Raw genomic sequence first — 23,060 nt, 5'->3', positions numbered from 1 at the left:
GCTCATCAGAAAAAAGAACAAAAAACGAACATAATGTAGTCAGGAAGGGCAGTGGTCACAGAAAAGCACACAAATTAACTTTCATTTGCTTTTCTCATTATACTATTTGGCAAATATCGCCCATCTGGCACTATCCATATATTTGCAAATATTATGTGCCTCAGGTCTGACATAGAAGGTTGAAGTCTTTTTAGGATCACAGTATGCCAAAGATTAGCCGAGAGACCTTGAGCTTGAGTAACTACTAAGAGCAATGTTTACTCACTGATGATGTAATGTGTGTGTGTTATATAGATCAGTCGTGGAAAGTAACTAAGTACATTTACTCAGGTACTGTACTTAAATAGAATTTTGAGGTCCTGTAGTTTGAGTATTTTCATTTTAGCCTACTTTGTACTTGCACTCCACTATATTTCTGAAGGAAGTACTACGCTTATTCGACAGTTATAGGCACTATAGCAGTTACTTTTCAGATTAAGAGTTCACATAAAAAGCATATGATCAGTTTATGACATATGCTACATTTTTCTAGAAAAATGTTAACCAATAGTATGTAAAGCAGTTAAAGTGGACTCCACTTGGCTCATCTTCAACATTAAAACTCTGTTTACGTTTTATGTATCAGCAATAAAACCAATAATATAATAATACAATAATGACAGGGGCCATTCTTCATACTGAGTACTTGTACTTTTGATACCTGAAGTACATTTTGTTACTAGTACTGTGAAGGAAAAGTTGGTTAATCATTCATTCACTTTTGGTGATGCTCCTATAGAAGTTTCAAGGTCTCTCCCGGGGGCCTTAGACAGATGTTTTATGAGTCCGGGGGGGGGCTACATATAAAGCAGCCTGTCCCCCTTACCTTAAATGGAAGTAAACCCAGCTATGTCTGTCTGAGCTTTTAATTTATGGCCAGTGCATGGGCAGTACGTGACCATTATATATGTTTCTATCTTATTGGATGATATGTTCGGGTTTAAGTAAAGATAACCAATTGGGACTAAGTTCTTTGTCTCAAGGACACTATAAAGATGATTGTTAGACTCTTTCTATTGAGAGACTCTCCTTTGACTTCTTGTGATAAGGATCATTTGTCTCCTATATTCAATATATTTCACTTTAAACCTAATAGTGTTTTGTGTGTTTACTTGTGTTCAGAGTCTTTTGTAGAAAATCTTCCACAACAGCACGTCTGTGCATTTACTTAAAGATCCCCTCCAGACATGTTTTAAGACATGTATATAGAAATATACTCAGCTTTGAATAATAATGTTTTGTCTGATATTGTTTTTCCACAAAAAAGTTGAATTGCCTGGTTAAAAATTTGTAAAAGTACATCCACTCCTTCTCTCTCATTGAAAAATCCTGAAATTATGAATCTATTTCAAAGTTTTACTGCTGAACAAGATGTCTCCTACTTCACTGTAAAGTCCATTCTCAGTATATATATGCACTGGAGCCACATCACACTTATGTAAGTTGCAAATGTGACCTCCAAACTAGTTGTGATGCCACAAAATGACCTTGTCCGTATGTACATGTGTTAAACTGAGATTGGAGTATTTTTAAAGTGTGGTATTGCTACTTTTACTTAAGTGAAAGATCTGAATAATTATTCCACAGCTATTATAGCCTGTCTACAGATAGTCCTGAGGGATACTCAAAACACAGCTATATGCTCGTTTTTTACTTCATAAGAAACCTCAGTCTCTTTCTCAGCAAAAAAGAAACAAAAGACAGCAGTCTGTGAATATGTCTGTTATTGGTTGTTTTTTTTTTTATAAACTTCGTGCAATACAGTGTTTGAGTTTATCACACATTTAGATAAACCATATTCATTTGTCTAGATATATCTATTCTCAACTACATACTATTCATATTGCCCACATAAATGCTATCTGTGTGCAGTTTTATCACATTTTTCTTTTTCTGAAATGAAATCAAAGAAATTAAAACTTAAAGACTCTGGTAGCGTCTGGTTGTTGTTTTGTTTCATTTAGCAGGTGTGTCCATGGTTTCAACTCGGACCTACAGTCACTCAGGACAGTTTAGAAGAAGGGGGGTGGGGGTGGGGGTTTACATGTGTTTACATTCTCATCAACATAAACAGAACAGGTCAGAGTTCAGACTCAGGAGTCAGTAGTCACAGGGGAAGCCCAGTGAGAAGAATCTTTTGGGGAGGTTAAGGGGTCGTCTCTGTGGGGAATCTGTTATTGGTCATGTGACAAAGTAGGGGAAACACTGATCCTATAACCAAATATGGGCAGGGGAGGGGCCAAGAGTGGCGCCGTAGGGCGGGCGGATGAAACCACCCAACAAGAGTCCAGGGAGGGCACAGGGAATGAAATGCTTCAGCCAAACCCGCCCTGCCCAAAATGCATACCCAGTCTGAACAGTGGTCCAGAAAACGTATCTACAGACTTTACAAATATATGTATGCGTAAATTACAATGTACAGGTATTTTTTCAAAAGTTTTTCTCTATAGTGTTTTTTAAACCCTCTCAACCCACATATACATATTGTATTTTTTGCCACTGAAAATGATGAGTTGCATGTGTCACTTTCGGACTCTTCATAGAAAAAAATGATTAGGTTATTTGTTTTTCTGCTCAGGCAGCAACATTTACCTGATTCTGTACAAACGTATTATTCTATGTCTCTTTTTTCTGCTTCCTCCCGTCAGAGGTTTCTGTTAATGCCCAAGAACAAACATCTTCAACACGACTATAGCTACAATTACTACTGTTAACACTGATTAGAATGGAAATAAGACTAACAGAGGCCCATAGAAAACTCAGACTCGTAATAACAATGAAGTTGGCCAGTTGTCTCAGTCACTCGCATTAGTGTTGCATTTCTTTCTGTATCAATATTGGAAGACAATTTACAGTATTCACATCTGACTTCATGTTATGAATGAAAATTATATAATATTGGGGTTAAAAAAAATAACACAGGCTCTCATTCTTCCACATAATGTGCACACTCATGCTTGACACTTTGACACAGTTACACACAGCTCACTGACACACCCAGAGACCCAGTGGCTGCACATGGAGGAAGTTCACAGTAAAAGTTGTCAAGATCTAAAATTAAAGTGAAAAAAAAAACAACATGAAAATTGAAATTTCATTCCAAACTATATTGTTTGCGAATACAGCTAGCCTGTAATAACGCTAAGAATAATCACAACAACAATTTTACATTGATGATGATCTGGTTAGATTAGCAGTAATATTGCACAAAAAAATATGTGAAACATTTTCATATTAGCCCAAGGTTAATTGCGTTTGATCATTAACAAAATAAATCATTTCTAGCACATTAAAATATCAAAATAGTCTTATTGTGAAAGTTCATTGTTGTTGTTATTATCACTCTGTTATTACTCTTCTTCTTTTTGTTCTCAGTGAGATTGAGTAGACTAAATAACAGTGAACATGGAGGGAGAGATTTACCGTTTCATTAGTCTGTCTATCTATTTCCTTTTTCTGAGCCACGCAAACACAGTGCTCCTCTCTATCTGTCCTCTCCCACTACTACCCATCCTCCTTCTCTCCCTTCCTCCTTGTCTCCCCCTCTGATACCCTCTCTCTACACAGGCGTTGTCTTCCTATTGAGGGTGTTCGAGTTGCTCTCCCTGTCTCCCTTCAGCCTGTCCAGGGTCCCCATCCCTCTTTCCCTGTCTACTGTGGATGAGGTGAAGGGGGGAGGACCGGAGCCCACAGAGTTGGGCATCGGTGCATTAGAGTTGGAAGAATTTGAAGGATTGTGGGACTTAAGCGAGGGGAGCGTACCACTCATCATGACTCCACCCCCATCCTTTGGGAAGCAGTTGTGGAGCTGGTACAGCGTGGCCCTGTCCACTGTTCCATACATGGGCGGCAAACCCCCCATTTTGGGGTCGCGGGACAAGGTGTAGAGGGAAATGTCGCCTCCAGCCAGGGCTGTGTGGGAGCGAGAGTGGGGGTTAGGTAAAGTGGACACTGAGATGGGGCCCTGGGAAAGCAGTGCAGATGGGGGCAGGCCGAAGTTCTTTCCCCCACCTCCCCCTACAGGTGAGGGGTCTCGGGAGCGGGAGGGGTCGGTGGAACGGGATGAGGAGCGGGATCTGCGGCGGAAGCGGTAGCTGGGCAGGCGGAGCATGGCGTGTGTGGTGCTCTTGAAAATGTCGGTGCGCGAGCGGCAGCGCAGCTCCTTGTTCTTCTCAATGTAGATGTTGACGGCCAGCACCCCAACCATCTCAGCCATAATGAAGGACAGGCCTCCGAAGTAAAAGGACCAACCATAGGAGTACTGCCATTTCTTATCTTCGTCTTTCTTAGGAGAGATGTCCCCCAATGCAGCTGAGATGTACACAATCACACCGATTATGTTACTCAGACCTGAGAGAGCACAGAAATACGGTATTTACAAAAGAGCTAAATAGACTCAGAAAGACCAACTTACAGTAATAATATTAAAAACATTTGTTGACAGAATTGCTGACATTATCAGCAAAGACAACTGGCACGATGGAGTGTGAATGTAAAACCACTATTAAACTGACAAAACGGTCTAAACATAACTAGACACTCCCAAACAAAGATTTAAAACTGTTATGGCACGTAATATTTTCCAGACTACCACTCACACAAGCAGATACACACACACACACACACACACACACACACACACACACACACACACACACACACACACACACACACACACACACACACACACACACACACACAGGAACATGTATCTATACACAGATGCACATACCTGCAGCCACAAAGAGGATTCCTGCCCCCAGGATGATGTTCCTTTTGCTCTTATAGAAACGACTAGCAGCAATGCACACCCCTCCCATCAGCAGCAGGATGGCACTGAGGATCGGGAAGATGTTGGAAGCCCTGACTACCCCTAAACAGAAGACAGGATAATTGTAAACAGCAAAAAGTAGAAAGGAAAAGCAGTAAAAATTTGTATAAAATGACATGGGACTTCTGTGACAACATCTGAATTGTCTTAAAGTTATAATTCTCAAGATTTTCAATTATTCTTGGAAGTAATGCAGTATTATTGTTTCTCATTTTATCTTAGTGTTTACTGTTCACTCTCCTTCACTCACTCAAGCCTGTCAGAGCTGTATTGAGTTAATGCTATTGCAGACTACCGCTAATTCCTACTGCTGCTAGTTCACATCAAAAGGAATCAACTGGCAAAATGGGGTGGCTTTTATTATAAGGCAGTCCCAGGAAACACAATGCATTTATCAAAAATGCGCCTACACACAAGACAACGATTATTTTTCCTCAACAGTACCTCTGCTGCTGTGTGGAAACTACTATGGCTGAAACATCCGATTGCAGTTACAATTATTTTTGACTGACTTCTCTATTAAAACAATGCAGTCGGTTTGGCTGCACTTTAAAACAGATACACCTGTTGATTCTCTGCTGTATTTTTCGACAATGTAGCTGCTCAGGAATGCCAACTGTAGCAATAAACTGCACAACAATTGCAAAACTGTTAACTAATTTAACCCAGGTTCTGACAATGCAAGGAGGCTGAATAATAGCCACAAACTAATTAAAAATTGTTAAAGCTGCTCCATTAAAAATATACACATAATACTCGGTGAGGAAATTAATTACTCAGTTCTAGGCACATGATTGAATCAAACCCTTCCCATGTGGCCTTCAGTGCTTTCAGGAGGTCTGCCAACCATGCACACACATGCACAAGTGAACACACACACACAAACGCACATTAACACTCCTCTCTCATCTAGGACAACTAGGCCACAGGAGAGAAAATGCCACCTAAATGCCAGCAAAATGTCTCTGCAACATTGTAAACAGAACACAAGCCTTTCTTTATGTATGCACGGGCACACATGTAGCATATCATAGGGCAGAGAGATACCTCTGCAGGGCACACAGTACGAACTAGGGCACCCCATCTCCCATGACTTTCTGTACACATTCTCGCATATTTATTTCTTGCTGAGATTATCGTCTGAGGTATGAGCAATAAAAACACCAAGCTTAACAGGTAAGGGAGAGCAGGTTTAGGCTTATTCCCTCTTCATTTCTCTGCTTCTTAGCAAAGCTTCCCTCTCCCTCATCATCCACGCCTTTTAATGTTGGTATTGACTTACGTAGAACGTACTCTGCCCCGTCATGGTCAAAGTCTGCATCCTCTGGGAAGTGGTTGATCTGAGAACAGACTCCTCTCTTCACTCCTGAGATATAAGAGGGAAAAACAGTGGTGACCAGACACAGCAAAAGACAAGAACTCATAACTGCAACCTTAATAAAAGAGAACAGCAAATATCCTCCTGAGAGACACACTGATTGACACCTGAACACAGTCATATCTGTGCTAGAAAATCTATTTTTTAATCCAAGCATACGTGCCCGATGATAAATTTCAACATACTGATAAAGAACATCACAAAGGTTAATGGTTCTTCTAGGAAATGCCAGTTAGTAACACACATACAGCACATACACACATGTAAATATACAAGTATGCAGACACGCAGGCAGACAGATAACTACCCGCTGGGGTCTTGCATGTAGACAGACAGACGAACGGAGGGATGCACGTACGATGATGACAGCACACCACTGTTGCTGATTGATGGATTGTGAGAGAGATGGAGTGATGGAATGAAGAAACATAGACGGAGGGAGAAACGGACAGATGTGGGAGGAGCTGGTCTCTTTCTCACAGCTCTTACATTTCCACAGCTTGGTCTGTAAAGAAACAGATGTAGGTACAAAGGGGCGGGACATCAGTTGAGCCACACAGATCAGTGTTACCATCATCAGATACAGGCTCAACAGACTTCAGACTGTCTCAGGTGAAAAATGTCCTGACACTAATGCAGCTTCAAGGTACTTTTTGAAACAACAACTTACTTAAAAAAACATCTGTGTAAGTTAGTATTTTTAAGACATTTCCTCAAGTTTCTAAAAGCAGATGTTAATTGGAGGAACCCAGTGGTGGAAGAAGTATTTGAGATCCTCTACTTTAACTAAAAGTACCAATGGAACAATGTCAAAAATTTCTGTTGCAAGTAAAAGTCCTGCTTTCACAGTCCTACTCAAAATAAAAGTACAGATGTATTATCAGCTAAATATTCTTAAAATTTCTAAGTAAAAGTATTACTTTTGCAGAAAAATGGCACCTGAGACTGACATATATTATGTATATGACAATGTTAGGTTGTTAATAAGATACTGAACCCCAAATTGCCCCCAATCTATCATCGGTGTGTGAACGTGTCTGTGTATAGAAAGTGCTGTTTGTGTAGAGAAGGTGCTGTATGAATGTGTGTGTGAAAGGGTGAATATGCCGTGTCGTGTAAAGCACTTTGAGTGGTCGATAAGACTAGAAAAGCGCTATATAAGTGCAGTCCATTTAATACGATGCATCATTGCATAAGCAGCATTTTACTGATGGCTGATAAAAGTGGAACTAGTTTTAACTACTTTATATACATTCAGGTAATTTAGTCCAGAGGGGGTCGTGCCCTCTCCAATGGGTCACAAGTTAAATCTAAGGGTCTTGAGATGATTAATGGCGTTGGAAAGAAGAAAAAATATAGTTTATCTATACAAATTTATATTAGTTTTTTGGATATTTGTCTAATATTTAGGGGTTTTTTTAAATATTGGAGAGTTTTACCTCTTTGAGCCTTGAAAAATTACAAAACAATTAAAAAAATCATCTAAGAAGTTTAAAATGGGAATCACTCTTACGTCGAACTGCAAGGGGCCCCAACCAAACACCAAGTCAAGAAGAAACTACTGGTTTATTATATATATAAAATCTATTTTATAAAGTCTGTCAACATTTTATATGTAAAATATTAATCTGAAAAGGAACAGGTAACCACAGGTGTCAGATAAATATAGTGGAGTAAAAAGTACAATATTTCCCTCTGAAATGTAGTGGAGAAGCATAAAATTGAAAAACTTATGTACCTCAAAATTGTGCTTAAGTGCCGTAGATAAGTAAATGTTACTAGCTACATTCCCTCACTGGAGGACTGATCCCTTATTCGCGGAATCTTTTGAATGAAAGCTCTAAGAGATTTGTGTTCTATATGAACAAAAATCCTACAAATGAAATGAAATATTCATTGGCAGGTAATTCAGTGCAGCCCCACCTTCAGTTAACCTGCAGGAGCCCTAGAGAAGAGGAGAGGACACATCTCCATCCACAGCATAATGTGCCACCCACCCGTGGGTATAAATCTTTTAGAGCTAGCATGTCCTGCATTTCCACTCCGGCTACACCTCACTGCATCACTGCACAACTACTGAGCATCTATGTTGGCGGAATACTCCACAGACATCAAGGATACTTGACCTCTAAGCCATGCCAAGACACTGTCAGCTCTTCTGCACCACAATGCGAGAGAAAAGACTGAAAGAGAAAAAAAAATACAACGAGGGAAAGAAGAGGAGAAACCAGTGAAAGATGAAATGTAATGTTTGGGGGAGTGAGACGGAGGGATAGCAAGTGGAGAAGCTGAAAGAGTGAGGCAATGGAGGGAGTGTATGGAGGTGCACTGCGGAAGAGATGCAAGGGCTAGAGCTTATCTCTAATTGGCTTCTTTGGCTATCAGGAAGCTTAGAGATGAGGACAAATTAGCTTTGTACAATGACCAAGCCCAGGATGGGCTGGGGATGCTTTATAAGGAGAGCCAAGAGGTTTTCCTGGAGACAGAAGAGCCTCTACCTCAGTTTCTATGTGAGAGAAGGAACAGATCGCTAACTCACACTGCCCCTTTGGCTGTAGCTGCTTCACTCCAGCCGAGCCTTTATTGTTGAGTGGCAGCCAGTTGGTGTAATGTATAATGAATTAGCAGCTTGTGTTGCAGTGACAAACTGAAGATTGAGAGATGGCTACTGCCAGTTTCCGGATCTTCCGCCACTCGGAATGAGAAGTTGATGGGTGTGAGGGTGAATGTGGGCCTTTGGTATCAGCACTTGAATTAAATTACCGCGTCCTGAACCAAAGACAATGATTAATGGATTGTTTTGAGTGAGGGTTACGCTCCAGTATCATGTAATTATACTGCAATTATGCAAAATTGTTTTCTTGTCACTATGGCACGGTCAAATATATATCAATAGGGATGTGCATATGTCGATGCTAATAATGATTACTGATATTACAGCAATGATGCAGCTTTCTGATCAAAGTTTCCTAAGGTCAAGTGAAAGGCTGACACTGCTGAACTTCAGCGTTTGTATTCTAACTGTTTACACTGATCCAGCTTGGCTGAGTAAACGACACATGCAATTAAAATAACAAAAACAGATACAAAAACACAGTGACTGGGAGAAAATCTGTTTGAAAAAACTGTTTGACATCGCCAAGATATACAAGGTTTCCACAGCAATGACTTCAGTTCAGTTGGCGCTGATAAGTCAAGTTGGATTCATCACCATCTCCAGTGTCCAGTGACATCAACTCGATTTTGATGTTAAACAGTCAAATACTTGTCACAGCAGAGGCAGAAAGACAAAAGTTTGTAATGACAACAAAGTCTAAACCAGAAATCTTTAAATTACAGTGCGCTGTAATGAACACTTCTATGTTTTGATGATCTGTATACAGTAATTTAATAAGTAAATCCATGTGCTGTCCTAACCCTCACGGCTCAAATATGAATAAATGCCCAAGGAAAACTCAAGCAAACACCATCCATTGAGTTGTGAAGTTGGAGAAGCAGCTGGTTTTGGACATGTTTGTCACCATTGCACTGAATTCTGAATTCCCGTTTGAGAAAAATATCTTAATATCCTCAGTGTTATTCCTCATATAAACTTAATGCAACAATGCTATATATTTATCTTATGGAAAAATTTTAATTATTTCATCTTCCTTTTTGGAAAATTAGGTTTTGTCTGAATACTACAGTATTCATGAGGCTCTGTCGCCGTTGCTTTGGAGAAAAGGTCAGTCAGAGCTGCGAATCAGAGCAGTAGCAAATTCAAAGCGCTTCATTGCGACACTTGTGGACAAGACACCCCGCCATAGTTACCAAATTAATCAAAAACTGAATCCAAAAGTGAAGAGATTGAAGATGCAGATTGCATTATCAGTTTCCTCAATTCCTCAGCAGCATAATCTTAAACTTGTTCCAGCCATTAGCATTGGCATGTAACAAAATGTTAAGCCTTGGGATTGGATGTTTCTCACTGATGTGCACCTAGTGGAGTTGTGGTTGACTTCTCATCTTATATTTTTGTGTACAGCGGCTTGTACCTTCGACTTCATATCAAATAAACTGATATTTCAGGACAGTTTCATGCCCATCTAAGCAATGGAAATGCTCCAACTGCGAGTCATGTAAATCCATGTAAGGTGCCTTCCCACCCTACAACTGTATTCTCTCTTACCTGAAATAAGATGAATACGATTTGAAAAAACACTCTTTTTTATTTCTCCTGCTTAACTTCAACCCTTACAAGTCCTGAAGGCAAGAAGATCTAGTCTGACTAAATTTGGATCTACATTAAGTGCTAAATGGCTAGAATGTTACCTGAGATGTATAACCCTATACCAGCCTCCCCTGCACCCTCTAAACTGAAGTTAGCAGCCTTAACCAAAACACACTTGGTCCAACGTGCATCCCCGTCAGTCTAAATCCCGACAAAAGACCCAAAATGTCTCCCACAGCTTCTTCTCTACCTTCCAGACAGCATATCCTCCACAGTCCAGAGTGGGTGAGCGCCCCAGGATCCTTCTTGTCCTTGTTGTGGGGGTCATCCTGGGTGATGTTGGCTGTGCTGTTGCAGATGAGGGCACGGGAGTACAGCCAGTAGTCCGTCCCTATTGCCACCGTCATCAGGCCGAAGGCAGCGAATGCCCCCACGGTGGTGAGAAGGATCTGGATCCCCTTCTCACACACCATGCCTTCAGAAAGAAAAGTAGGCAGAAGAGGAAAAGGGTGGACATTAGGAGCACAGAAGAGAAAGAGAAAAAAAAGAGGTGTCCTTTGCGGAATCAGACAACGAGAAAAAATGGGATAACTACGCAGAAGCGTGTTTGCAATCACACACAAAGTGCACTTTATTAAAAAAAGACAGCCACTATGCAGGTGAGATGATGAGGGGCAGGAAGAGGTGAGGGGCACCGGTGGGAGGGAGCGAGGGAGGCAATGAGAAAAGATGGGAGTCAGGAGGAGGCGGATGTGGGAAGTGCATAAGTGGGTCTATGATGTGTCCTTGGAGGAGAGTTGGATGACTCTGCTGACTCTGCTTAACAAGACACAATTGATGTGAAACACAACAGATCACACCCGCCCAATCTCAGTCTTCTCCATATTCATGACCCTGACACCGTACTCCCCCTCAGAATCAGCAGGGCTGGAGATGAATACACAAACACACATATACACACACACACACACACACACACACACACACACATATACACACAAAGCTGGTCTAACAGGGCCTGTTAAAGTCTTTATTAGGAAGGCAACGTGGGTGCCCCTTTCGCATACAAAACATGCATGAACACAAATAGCATCATGCAATTCACTTACAGCTCGTCACTATGGCTCTTGCATGTCTGAATTGCTATAAATTTGCCTCGGTATTCTACAATTGCTACTGTAGATGTTTTCTGTGTTTAATGTCAGAAGTTTCCCTTTCACGCTGATAAAACTGATACTGTCAGAGCTTTTCACAGGGTAGCGCAAAATCCGAAAGTGCAAAGTGTGACAAAGGGAGACTTTACCTGACGGCGAATTTCTATCCTTCGACTCAATTTTGAAATCTTTCTTTTCCTCGTCAGTGAAGAACGTGCTGTCCCCTCAATCCGGACAGCATCCATCGACTGTTCTCACCCGCTCCCCTCTCTCCTTCTTGCACTTGTTCTCTCTCTTTTGCCTCTTTCACTTTTTCTCTCGCCCTCTTGTTCTTTCTCACTGGAAAGGTGGTGCCGGTGGGGGTAGTGGCTTGAACGGCTGTCCCGCTCTCTGTCCGTCGGCTGTTAGCAGAAAGCTTGAACCAGAGAACCCATTGTCACTGCTCTGCCGCTGCACATAAAATAAAGCAAAAGACAGGGATATATTGCAATTTATTAGTTCATTTACAGAAGTATTATTATTAGGATGAAAAGTGGCACTATGTAAAGTACAATAAGATGTAAAATGATGTAAATATACTGTATTTTCAGTACCTTTATTCCAAAAAGTGTATTCAATTAATTAGGGCCACAACTAACAATTATTTTCATTATTGATTAATCTGATGATTATGTTATCCTGTATTGTTGTGTTCAGATTTTATTAATGCTCATTGATGCCTTTTTTGAATCTTTCACAATTTGATACTAATCCGTTTGTTTTTGCAGTTTTGCAATTTTTCATGTGTGTCTAATTACTTGCTTTTTGCCTTTGTTTTTACTGTCCTGTGTTCACAAACAGAAGAGAGAGTGAACTCCTCTCACTGAACCATCCTGTATAAATAAAGGTTAAAATAATTCATTTTCACAATTAATCAACTAATGGTTTTGCGTTAAAAATGTCATAAAACAGTGAATACTGCCTTTCACACTTCTCTGATGCCCAAGATGATTTATTCAAATTTCTCATTTTGTACAACCTAAAGTCCAAAACCTGAAGCTATTCAATTCACTGTCCCATAAGACAAATCCGCATAATTGAGATGCTGGAGCTTACATATTTTTTTGGCATTATTACGCACATTCTAGGGGCATGGCTCCAGGGATGTCAGTTTGCCGCCTCAGATTTCTAAACAACTGTTGGATAGGTTGCCATGAAATTTAGTCACTTAATCGTAATGACTCTGTTGATCCCCTGACTTTTCATTGAGGTTGATATTTGTGGTTTTGAGTGAAATGTTGTGAACACCTGTTCCCATTTCTGTACAATTTGGTGCACACAGTCATGTTCCCCTCAGGATGAATTGCAATCACTTTGGTGATCTCCTGACTTTTTCTCTAGCGCCCTCTGATACTTGGTTTATAACCAAATACCTGGACTAAGAGACACACTGAACAAAGATTGTGAACATTATATCTGCTTAAAATCAGCATGTTAGCATTGTAATTGTGAGCATGTTAGCAAGCTGACATTAGCATTTAGCTCAAAGCACCACCGTGCCTTACCAAAGCTACACAGAGATGCTAGCGTAACTGTAGACCCTAAGTATTGTTGCTTGAAAATAATATAATATATCTAAAATATCTATTATGAAAACAGTTGCAGATTAATTTTCTGTCAATCAATTAATCGAGTTATCCTTTCCGCTCTACATTCAATACAACGGATGCTTTATTTTAATTTCGTAGAACCATATTGTTACTGTGTTAAAACAGAAGCAAGTTGCACTGCATCTAGTCTGAATAAGAGGAGCAAGAGGGGGAGGCAGAGAGGACCAACCCGACGTTGTTACCATAGCAACATTGAATTCCAAAGTCTGGATAGAGCGAGGGGGGAAAAGGAGAGGGGCAGGCAAGAGATAGAGGGAGAAAGAGGCAGAGAGAGCAAAGCAAAGAGAAGACAGAGAAGAGAGAACAGAGATGGGAGAGAAACAGGCAGAAATGTGGCGGAATATTTCAAGTCGCTAGCAGGAGTGTTGACTCTGAAACCCCAGACAGACAGACAGACAGACAGACAGACCAGTGCGCTAATGATCTCTCAATAGATTTGTGTGTGACCACTGCAACACAGATGCTCCCAGACACACACGTGCACTCAGAAATACACATGAACAGGATGTTGGTGTCTTTTCTTGATAAATTGAAAAAAAAAAAATGTGCAGATGAAGCAGCACCCATTATTCAACAAACATTATTTAGCAGATATAATGCAGTGCAGTCAAGTCTGTTAATATTTTATGATGCAATATGGCACCGTGATCAAAATAGGTTACATCCTGTTTGCATTCTGAGACCCAAAACAGAGCTGCCTCAGAAACAGAAGGAGAGATGGAAGGAGAGACGGTGTGTTGTGTGTTTTTTCATATGTGTGTGTGTGTGTCTGTGTGTGTGTGTGTGTGTGTGTGTGTATGCACACATTTCCTCTTCAGTGCATCTGAGGATGGGTCTGGTCCAATCTTATTGAATCCCAGTAATGTTCCCCTCAGCTCCCCTCAGTTAGACAGTTAGCCTTGTATCGCTGCGTTCAGGCTCCTTATTATGTAAACTGTCAAATGGCACCACCACAGTGCAGCTTATTTATATATTGTGTGTTCATATGTGCAAGTAAACAAGTGAATGTGATTATGCACGTGCACATGTGTGTGTGTGTGTTTGTGTGTGTTGTATGACCTTCCAACCCTATCAACATACTGCCTCTCCCTGAGGAAAATACATGTCCAGAAGGGATCACAGTATCTCGGAGGCCTAAAAATGCATTATCCAATGCGTGTGTGTGTATGTGTGTGTGTGTGTGTGTCTGTGTGTGTGTGTGTGGTCTTTGACTCAAGTATTTAATGAATGACCTTAAGAATAACCTACTAAGTTATTCCCTGTAGCAAAAACTCCCCTGTGTAGGGGATCATAATTGTCATTTAATTATCTGTAATTTCTATTTTCCACCAATAATTAAGAGAGCGGGAACAAGGGGAATGGGAGCAAGAGAGCATGAAAAAGTATGAAAAAAAAAAGAATTGTGAAAGTTTAACTAAATTGGTTAGACTAAGGGACTATGTAAAAAAAATTTGGCAGGGGTGGTGGGGTCAGAAGTGGGGGTCGTATTGTATTTTCTCTTTTGGCAGAGTGGAGGGTAGTCTGGGTTTTTTGGGAGTGTAGGGGAGGGTTTTTTTTTTCTCATCCTAAATTTGTATTTTATTCTAGCCTTCCTTTGCTTAGTTAATGGTTACATCAAAAAGACCATAAAGGTGTACTTTACCATATACAGAGAACAGCGGTTCTTACAAGAGCTACACAATTAAACAAGTTGTACTAATTGAATTACATATTATATTATTTTAACATGTTGTTGTTAGTGTGTTGCGGTCAAGAGTAGGGTTCAAAGAAAACAAAAGAGTTAAAAAGAAGTGAGCTTACCAAACATCTGTAGCCTGCTCCTCATCTCCGCATGAGGCTAGCAGCTTGAGGCTACATTAGCTGCTGCTAGCACAGCGCACCCGAATCGCCGACAGATCGGTTAGTGGTTGGGTTGCATTTTGGGTAATGTAGGCAACAGGTTTTAACAATGAAGAAGAATGTGTGGAATAAAAAGACGTTATCTCTGGGTGTGCTCCATCAATTTTTATTTTTATTTTTTTTAACTATCCATCACCAGGGTTCGGTGCTAAATCCGCAGAGTGTTCCCTTAAGAACCCTGGGAGGGGCCTTGCTTTTTTACAAAGTAAAACATAAGGTTCCAACCTCCTCATCACCCCAGTAATTTCCATATAGCTCCTAATAACAGTAGATTTGGCTGGAGTGGTGAGTAATTTGGGGTAATTTCAGATTTAGAACTTTGTTGGATTTAAAAAAATATAAGTATAATATATAAGTATGTCCCTTTGCCATAATGCTGAGCTTCCCAGAACGAACTTACCCTTATAGTGTTGCTTGTATATTATGTTTGCAACTCTCAGGGGACTCTGGGCTGCCAGAGGCCAATTAGCTGCAGTAGGATGTACTGCAACAACAAAGGCCAAGTGCATAGCTTTGGGAGCTAGTGGCTGCAGGAACCATTACACTCACTTGTCAGAAAACTTCAGCTGTAATCAGATCTACCTGTGTGACTCATCCCCAGCATGACAGAATACCTTGCTTGTATAAAATATAAGCAAACCCATTGAGTTTTGGCTCCAATAACGCAGCCATAAATCACACAGGAGATTTGATTTTGTAGCAGCTGCTCCATTAGCTATTCATTGCATAAATCAACTACCAAACTGCTTGTTGAATAAATGATGACATTTGTAATACGTTTTTCCACACATGTGAAAGGCAATGGTCCTTTGTGGGCATGTGGGAATATTTTCAGTGTAGATACACAACAAAGACACACCGCACTGACTGTTGCACGTCCAGGAGAGGAGATATGTCTCCATATGACCAGAATTAGGATTGTAGTTAGGGAGAATGACATATGGTAATACTGATTGCTTGACCTAAAGAAAAAAAATGCACTAGGCCTATTTATGATGACGGCTCTAAAAATACAAGCAGCGTATTTTATTCGGAGTGCTTGATGGGAGCAGTGAACATTAAGAAAACATGCTAAATATTCAGCGCATAGACTGAGAGGATTTCTCTCCTTAATCGTGAGAAAAAGCTACACACCTGAGCTCATTGGTGAGATCCCGCAGCTGCCACACACACAATAACATCTACACACACACGCACACACACGCATGCCGGCACAAACACACACACACACACAGGTGCACAGAAAAAGATCAACACGTAAACAAACCCTTGGCATGCAAGCACATATGCAGCATCAAACCCCCCACAACTGTCAAAATGATGACAATAAAGTCATAAAATAGGTCATCTTTAAAAGGCACTTCAAAGCAGAGCAGAATTGCCATTAAGCTTGTGAAGAGTCCACCAAGATCCTCAGACTGCATGTAACCAAGTCTCTGCCTGTCTGAGCAGAACAGCCTGAGGAGGCAGTGACAGTAACACCTTGGTCTAAGAGGCTCCAAAAATAAAGTGTCTCTGGATGACCTGACACTCATGAACCCATGAGCATATGCTTAAACACATGCGCCTGTGCAACCATGCAAATGCATAAAAAGATCCATATTCAATGAGAAGGTACTCTCTGATGGCACATCTAATGCAATCTGGCCCCTGAAATTCACATTAAGTAGTAAGTGCAGCAGAGAAAGAAATTAACATGGGAAAAAATTGAATATTTGCAGATTTCAACCCTACAACAAAAAGACAGTGGCCCTCAATACAGACAGTAGAGCTACAACTTATAATGATTTTCATTATCAATTAAAAGTGTAACCTATAACATGTCAGAAAATTCAGTAAAAGTTGAAAACAGGCCCATTGCAAATTCCAACAGTCCAATTAGGCCTGCAACTGACAGTTATTTGATTTATTTTTTTGATTAATTGATTAATTGTTTGGCCTATAGAATGTCAGAGAATAGTAAAAAAAATGCCTGTTACAGTTTCCTAGGTTGTCGACGTGATGTTTTGTTTTACAGATTTGCTTTTTTTTGCTTAAAAAAACAACTTCAATCATCAGCTGATTATCAAAATTGTTGAGTCTCGGAAGTTCATTCTTGAGCTTGGAAACAATAGCTTGCCAAAAAATCTTAAATATTTTGTCCTTTTGGGAAAAGCACTTATTTATTTCCTTGCTGAGAAAACATGAGGAGATTGCTACCACTCTCAGTCTTAATGCTAATCTAAATTTACTGCCAGTTGGCTCTAGCTTCATATTCCTTGGCTGGGCACGGTGACTTCATGGGAGTCCTGTCGCCACCAAAAGTGACTCCAGGGAGTCAAGTTGTTTTTGTACAGATTAAATAAACAAGCTAAAATGTGTTAATTACTGAGCTTTAGAAGTGCTGGCAGGAATATTTTTCAACCTTTGGACAGAGCTAGGCTAGCTGTTTCCCCGTTTCCAGTCTTTATGCTAAGTTAAGCCAACTGGCTTCATAGTTACCGTACAGGCCTGAGAGTGATATCGATCTTCTCATCTCCCTCTCAACAAGAAAGTTATACTCATGAACATATTTTAGAAAAGGTCTAAAGAATCTTTCTACTCATGGTCTATTGATTACCTTTTTCAAGAGTCTTCAACCACATCTCATGGTTTTCATAAGCAAATAGAATTTAGGATAAATATTAAGTGGGCAGACTTTTGTGTACCTTGATTTTTTTCAACTAATCTTCTCATCACTAACAGCGAGGTTTAAAGACATCTAAATCATTTATTTAATCATTAGAATTATATTAGACTCCTACACTTTAACTACTTTGTGCATGTTAGAAGAATCTGCAACTCAGATATGAGCAATCTCAGTCACGTAATTTATTTGACATAAATCCTGGAAGTGGCAAAAATGTTGATGAAGATTTGCCTGAGGAACTTCATTATTTCTGATACAGACAACTGAGACTCACACACACACCTACATCCTGCTGTATTTAGGGACCATGCTTTGATCACAGGTCCCATGTTGTGCATCTCCAGTCCAGTGAGCATGCTTGCCCTGTCAGACATGCTAACGCTGTGTCTGCTGTGTGTTTACGCTGCACACCTCTGCACACCGACAGGTCGGCATGCGATATATCACTGACACGATACGGTCCAGTCACAGGCTCCTACAAACCTGCGCTCAGAGGGTGCGCTGACTTGCGTGAAGCACTTAACAACACCAAAGCTTGGAGCTAATTGATGCACGGGTCACAGCCATTGAGACTGGAGTCAATTGGACGTCTTTGGATTAAAGCCTCTGCCCACTGGAATTATAAACAATGTAGTGTTCTGAAAAAGCAGAAATAGAAAAATGTTTACTATGTATTTAGGCACAATTGTAGGTTCAGACTTTATCACCAAGTAAAATAAATAAGCAGGAGTTCGTTTTAGTGACAATATTGGAGAGATCAGGAGTTGCACAGTAATGTGATTGAACACAGGTAGCCTATTTTGATGACTAGATTTGTTATGGGACCCTGAGGTTATCTTGAGGCATCTGGTACCATCAAGAAAACTGCAGCAAAGGCATTTATCCTCTGACAATAGCTACAAGACAGATGTGATGATCATTGCAGAAGTGCTTCTCCTCGGAGAGAGTAACAGAGAGAGGGAAAGATACCTGACTACCCATCTATATACAGCATGAAATTAGAGTGAAACAGCCAGGAAAAACAAGTGGAAACATTCAGAAGTGACAGAGATTCTTTGCGATTGTTCTGGACCACTCGTGCATTAGATGATTATGATTTGGCCGGTGCTAAAACACAACTAGACTGTGTGGGCTACGCACCAGTATTGACTGCAATGAGTCACCTCGCAGCGTAAACAGGAGATCTGAGAGCCGGCTGAGTTTTGAAAGTAATCCAAAATCCACAGAGAGGATCATCAAAGCCACACACACAGAGTATAGACTATGTTTAGCACGTGGGAGGCGGAGGGGCTGAGGGGGTGTGACCAACAGATGGCGGGGCCAACCACACCTCATTGAAAGATTCACTAAGGAGCGAACAGTCAATGGCAGCACTACGAATCAAAGAATTACACTTTCTTGCCAACGTTTGGAAAACGTTTGATTTATCACTGCACATTACTTAGCTGTACACCCCTTTTAAGGTGCAGGAATGTGTCAGCATTAAACTTATGATGAACTCCGCGTTTATGATGCATCTACGGATTGGCACGGAATGGCAAATAATTCATTGTACAATTAAGGTTTTCATCCACAACTGTCTGTTTACTCATTGCATTTAATTATAGCAGAATGCGCAAAAATTACTATAAAGCCGGCAGTCAGCGCCCACACTCTGACACAGGCACTTCACACATGAGTGAGATGATCCAAATGTTCAAAAGTTCAACAGTAAACCTGTGACACTGCCAACATCGAACGGGAGCAGAGTGGATGTGCATTAAAACCATAAAGGAGCAGGTGCTGACGGCCATTTATGCTGGCTTTGAAAGGGAAAGACTCCTATACTAAAGAAATGCAGCACCTAAATCAGAAAGCCCAGCTCAGTGGGGGAAAACTTGTGCTATAGTCACCGAAAATGCAAATGACCACAACAGGGTGCTGTACATCAGATAATCAATCTCTGTGAAAACGTTCAGAGTTGTGCCCGTCGTGGTCTGCAGCCCCAGTGACAACAGGTATAACTCACTACCTTGTTTATTGACAGTGCACGGTAACTTCTGAGTGCTGCAGTGCACACTCTTACACCATCTCCAATTCCAGACATTTCATTCCACCTTCAGCCCAGATGTGATCTGAGCCATGATGAGAAAGTGAATGATTGATGGGGTGCCGGGCGTTTGGTGCCCTTTACCTCTGGATCTGTCAGAATACAGAGCACAGGTTGGCCAGTGAGAGGAGACGGCGGGCTGAATAGAAAATGAATCTCATAACGCATCAGATAACACGATGTGGCCCAGGTCCAACGTGAGGCTAAGACGTTGGCCCTGCACTGCGAGGAGTCCAGCAGCAGAGCAGCAGATGCTGAGCAGGCCAGTGGTTAGACACATACAAGCTCAGAGCTACGGGACTGGGAGCGTGCGAAGCTCAAGTATAGTGATGCGTACTGCGGTGCATTCATTAATAGAGTCGGCTACACACATCACCCTGCCTGCATAGGCTACACGGCGGAAAATGGACGCCTAGCGTCAAGCGGCCGGTACAGAGAAAACTCAGTGGACTGGGACACAAATCACACATTCAGACGCAGATCCGCATCCACAGAAATAACTCCGCGTCGTGGGATAAGTGGCCTTTCAGCACATACAACAGATATTTCAGTCCCGACACCTGCGGTGTGTGTGTGCGAGGAGTGCTTCAAACGAGCTATTATAAGGGTTTCATTTGCATAATAGACATTGCCGTCGCTAATTATAGGCCCGTGCAAATAGGTGGGAAAATTACCATTCTGTATTTAATCGGAGAGGTGGCAAAAGTCTGAGAGTTATTTTCATTATTTGTTTCTGTTAATTCCGTAGTCTACACTGTCTGTAGTGGGCTAAGTTGCAGGCAACGTGAAACAAATCAATGTGGCGTGTAAATTACACCGGACGAACTGTGGTCCGTTAGGCTGCAAAGTGAAAACAACAGTGACACGGTGTGATTATGATCATTAAAAGAAGCGTGTAGAGGTCTTACCTGCAGGCTTTCTATTTCCGAGATTGGCGGCGCGTCGCACTCCCAGAGAGAAGGAGATGGAGGGAAAAGGAAGAGAGGGGGTGGACAGTGGAGGGGCTGAATAACGGGTCAATCGAAGCAAAAAATAAATAAATAGAAAGGGGTGAGCGGCACTGACGGAGAAGAGAAGCACGCAAGGGGCTGAAGGATCAATTCCTGATTAAGCTGAAATCAGCCAGTGATGGAAAAGGGTTGAACATGCATAAAAGAGGCTAATACAAAACACGTCACTGAGCAGGGATTTGTCTACAGTGGATGTGGCCGCTGCTTGTGTGTACTCGGCGAGAGTGCGCCCCCTCCCTCCCTCCTCCCCCCTCCCCTACGGTTGGACGAGCGCTCGCCTGCCTGTCTGCTCCGCTATCTCTTTCTCCCACACCGAGCCCGACGCAAGCAACTTGTCGCATCCCACCAAAACTCCTCAGTGGTGTGAAGGATGGCGGATAATGTCAGAATCGACATAAGACGACTTCTGCTACAGTATGCTGTGCTACAAGATCACGGCGAGGGTTTAACCGCCCCCCCCCCATCTCCCCTCCCTCTCTCTCTCTCATATTGAAGAAACTGGTCTGGTTGTGCTTATTGGAGCGTGTGCAGGGCGCGCAGGGATGTGCGTTTGTAAGTAGCCTGTTAGCCATGACCAGGTTATGTGTGTGTGTGTGTGTGTGTGTGTGTGTGTGTTATTGATGTCGATATTTTTTTTTTTTTTTTTGCTGGAGAGCGACTCGATGGAGCATCAATGGGACACTTTTACTCTGTGGTGGTGATGATGATGATGATGATGAGGGCCGCGCTGGTAGTTCTGGGAAATGCAGCACGAGTGCAGCCCTGCAAAGAGAGAGAGAGAGAGAGAGAGAGAGAGAGAGAGAGAGCTAAATCATGGAGTCAAATATCTACAGGTCAATATCTGTGTATTAACATAGACAGAAATTCAGCAGGAGCTGTATAATAAATGTGATAATTGACTATTATTGCCGCAATTATTTAGACACATGGCTTTAATGATGATGGATCTCTCTGTTTATGAAATAGACTAGATTATGTCATCGACAGATCTATAAAAATGGAGCCATTGGCTGAGCTGCTGGTCGCACACAGCAGTTAGGATGCACAAAACTGAGCAGACAATGACCTTCAATAGCTTTAAATGGCTTTGCTGCCCAGTTCACCCCTTCCTCTCTCTCTCTCGCTCTCTCTCTCTCTCTCTCACACACACACACACACACACACACAAACACACACACACACACACACACACACACACACACACACACACACACACACACACACACACACACACACACACACACACACACATACACAACATACACAAACACATACGCAGAAAGGGGAGAGGGAGAGCTGGAGAGAGCTAATACAGAGTGACAGGTCTTTCATGCAGTAATGGTGATGGTGAAAAGAGAGATCCACTCAACCCACACTACCACACACACTCATAAAGTCAAAACACACACACTCACATACACAGAGAAACAAGAGAAAAAGAGACAGACATAAATACGCACGCACACGCACACACACACACACACACACACACACACACACACACACACACACACACACACACACACACACACATAAACACACACACACTCACAGTGAAAAGCACTATATTACAGAAAAGTGGTCACACAACAACCACAACTCACAATTTAATCTAAATTGTTTACACCAGCAGTCAGGCTTCATTCATCAGGAGAATTGCTCTCCCACACACACACACACACACACACACACACACACACACACACACACACACACACACACACACACACACACACAGAGATCTCTCAGTCCTGGAAGTCAGACAGTGGAGTGCTCGCGCTTTTTAGTTTTATTGACCTGTGGATGTTTGACGTTTGACTTCCCAATATAACACCTCTCAGCCTCAGTCTCTGTCACACACACTAACGCACACACTGCCACACACACATATTGTAGTTATGTATGTGCATCATTTGCATCTTGCATTTGTTTTTTCATCTAGTCCTGGATAAAATTTCAGACAAAAATCACAGTTTTAAATTAGTGTTAAAGTTTAATATGAAATTATATTTACTTTCTGTTCTGGTTGGTCAGAAACGGCAGACTAGCCATTGCTCCGTACATATTATTAGTTCACCTACATGGCTCCCTCCTTTATTGGACTCTCTTTTTGACCTTGACCAAAAAATTTCT

At 41.5% G+C, this 23,060-nt stretch overlaps 1 protein-coding gene across 1 annotated transcript; it reads right to left on the bottom strand.

The window, feature by feature from the left end:
- Positions 1-3,598: 3,598 nt before the first annotated feature.
- On the bottom strand, positions 3,599-11,786 carry cacng8b (calcium channel, voltage-dependent, gamma subunit 8b). The gene is made up of 5 exons (XM_040118283.1): positions 11,762-11,786; positions 10,709-10,933; positions 6,153-6,236; positions 4,772-4,912; positions 3,599-4,389 (listed from the first exon to the last, which is right to left on the bottom strand). Exons 2-5 carry the CDS (start codon positions 10,929-10,931, stop codon positions 3,599-3,601), a joined length of 1,239 nt encoding a protein of 412 aa, XP_039974217.1. The 5' UTR covers positions 10,932-10,933; positions 11,762-11,786.
- Between the last annotated feature and the right edge of the window lie 11,274 nt (positions 11,787-23,060).

The sequence above is a fragment of the Xiphias gladius genome, chromosome 22, assembly GCF_016859285.1.
Source record: "Xiphias gladius isolate SHS-SW01 ecotype Sanya breed wild chromosome 22, ASM1685928v1, whole genome shotgun sequence".
Classification (NCBI taxonomy): Eukaryota; Metazoa; Chordata; class Actinopteri; order Istiophoriformes; family Xiphiidae; genus Xiphias; species Xiphias gladius.
Note: the sequence above shows the minus strand (reverse complement) of the source record. Positions and strands in the feature narration are given on the sequence as shown.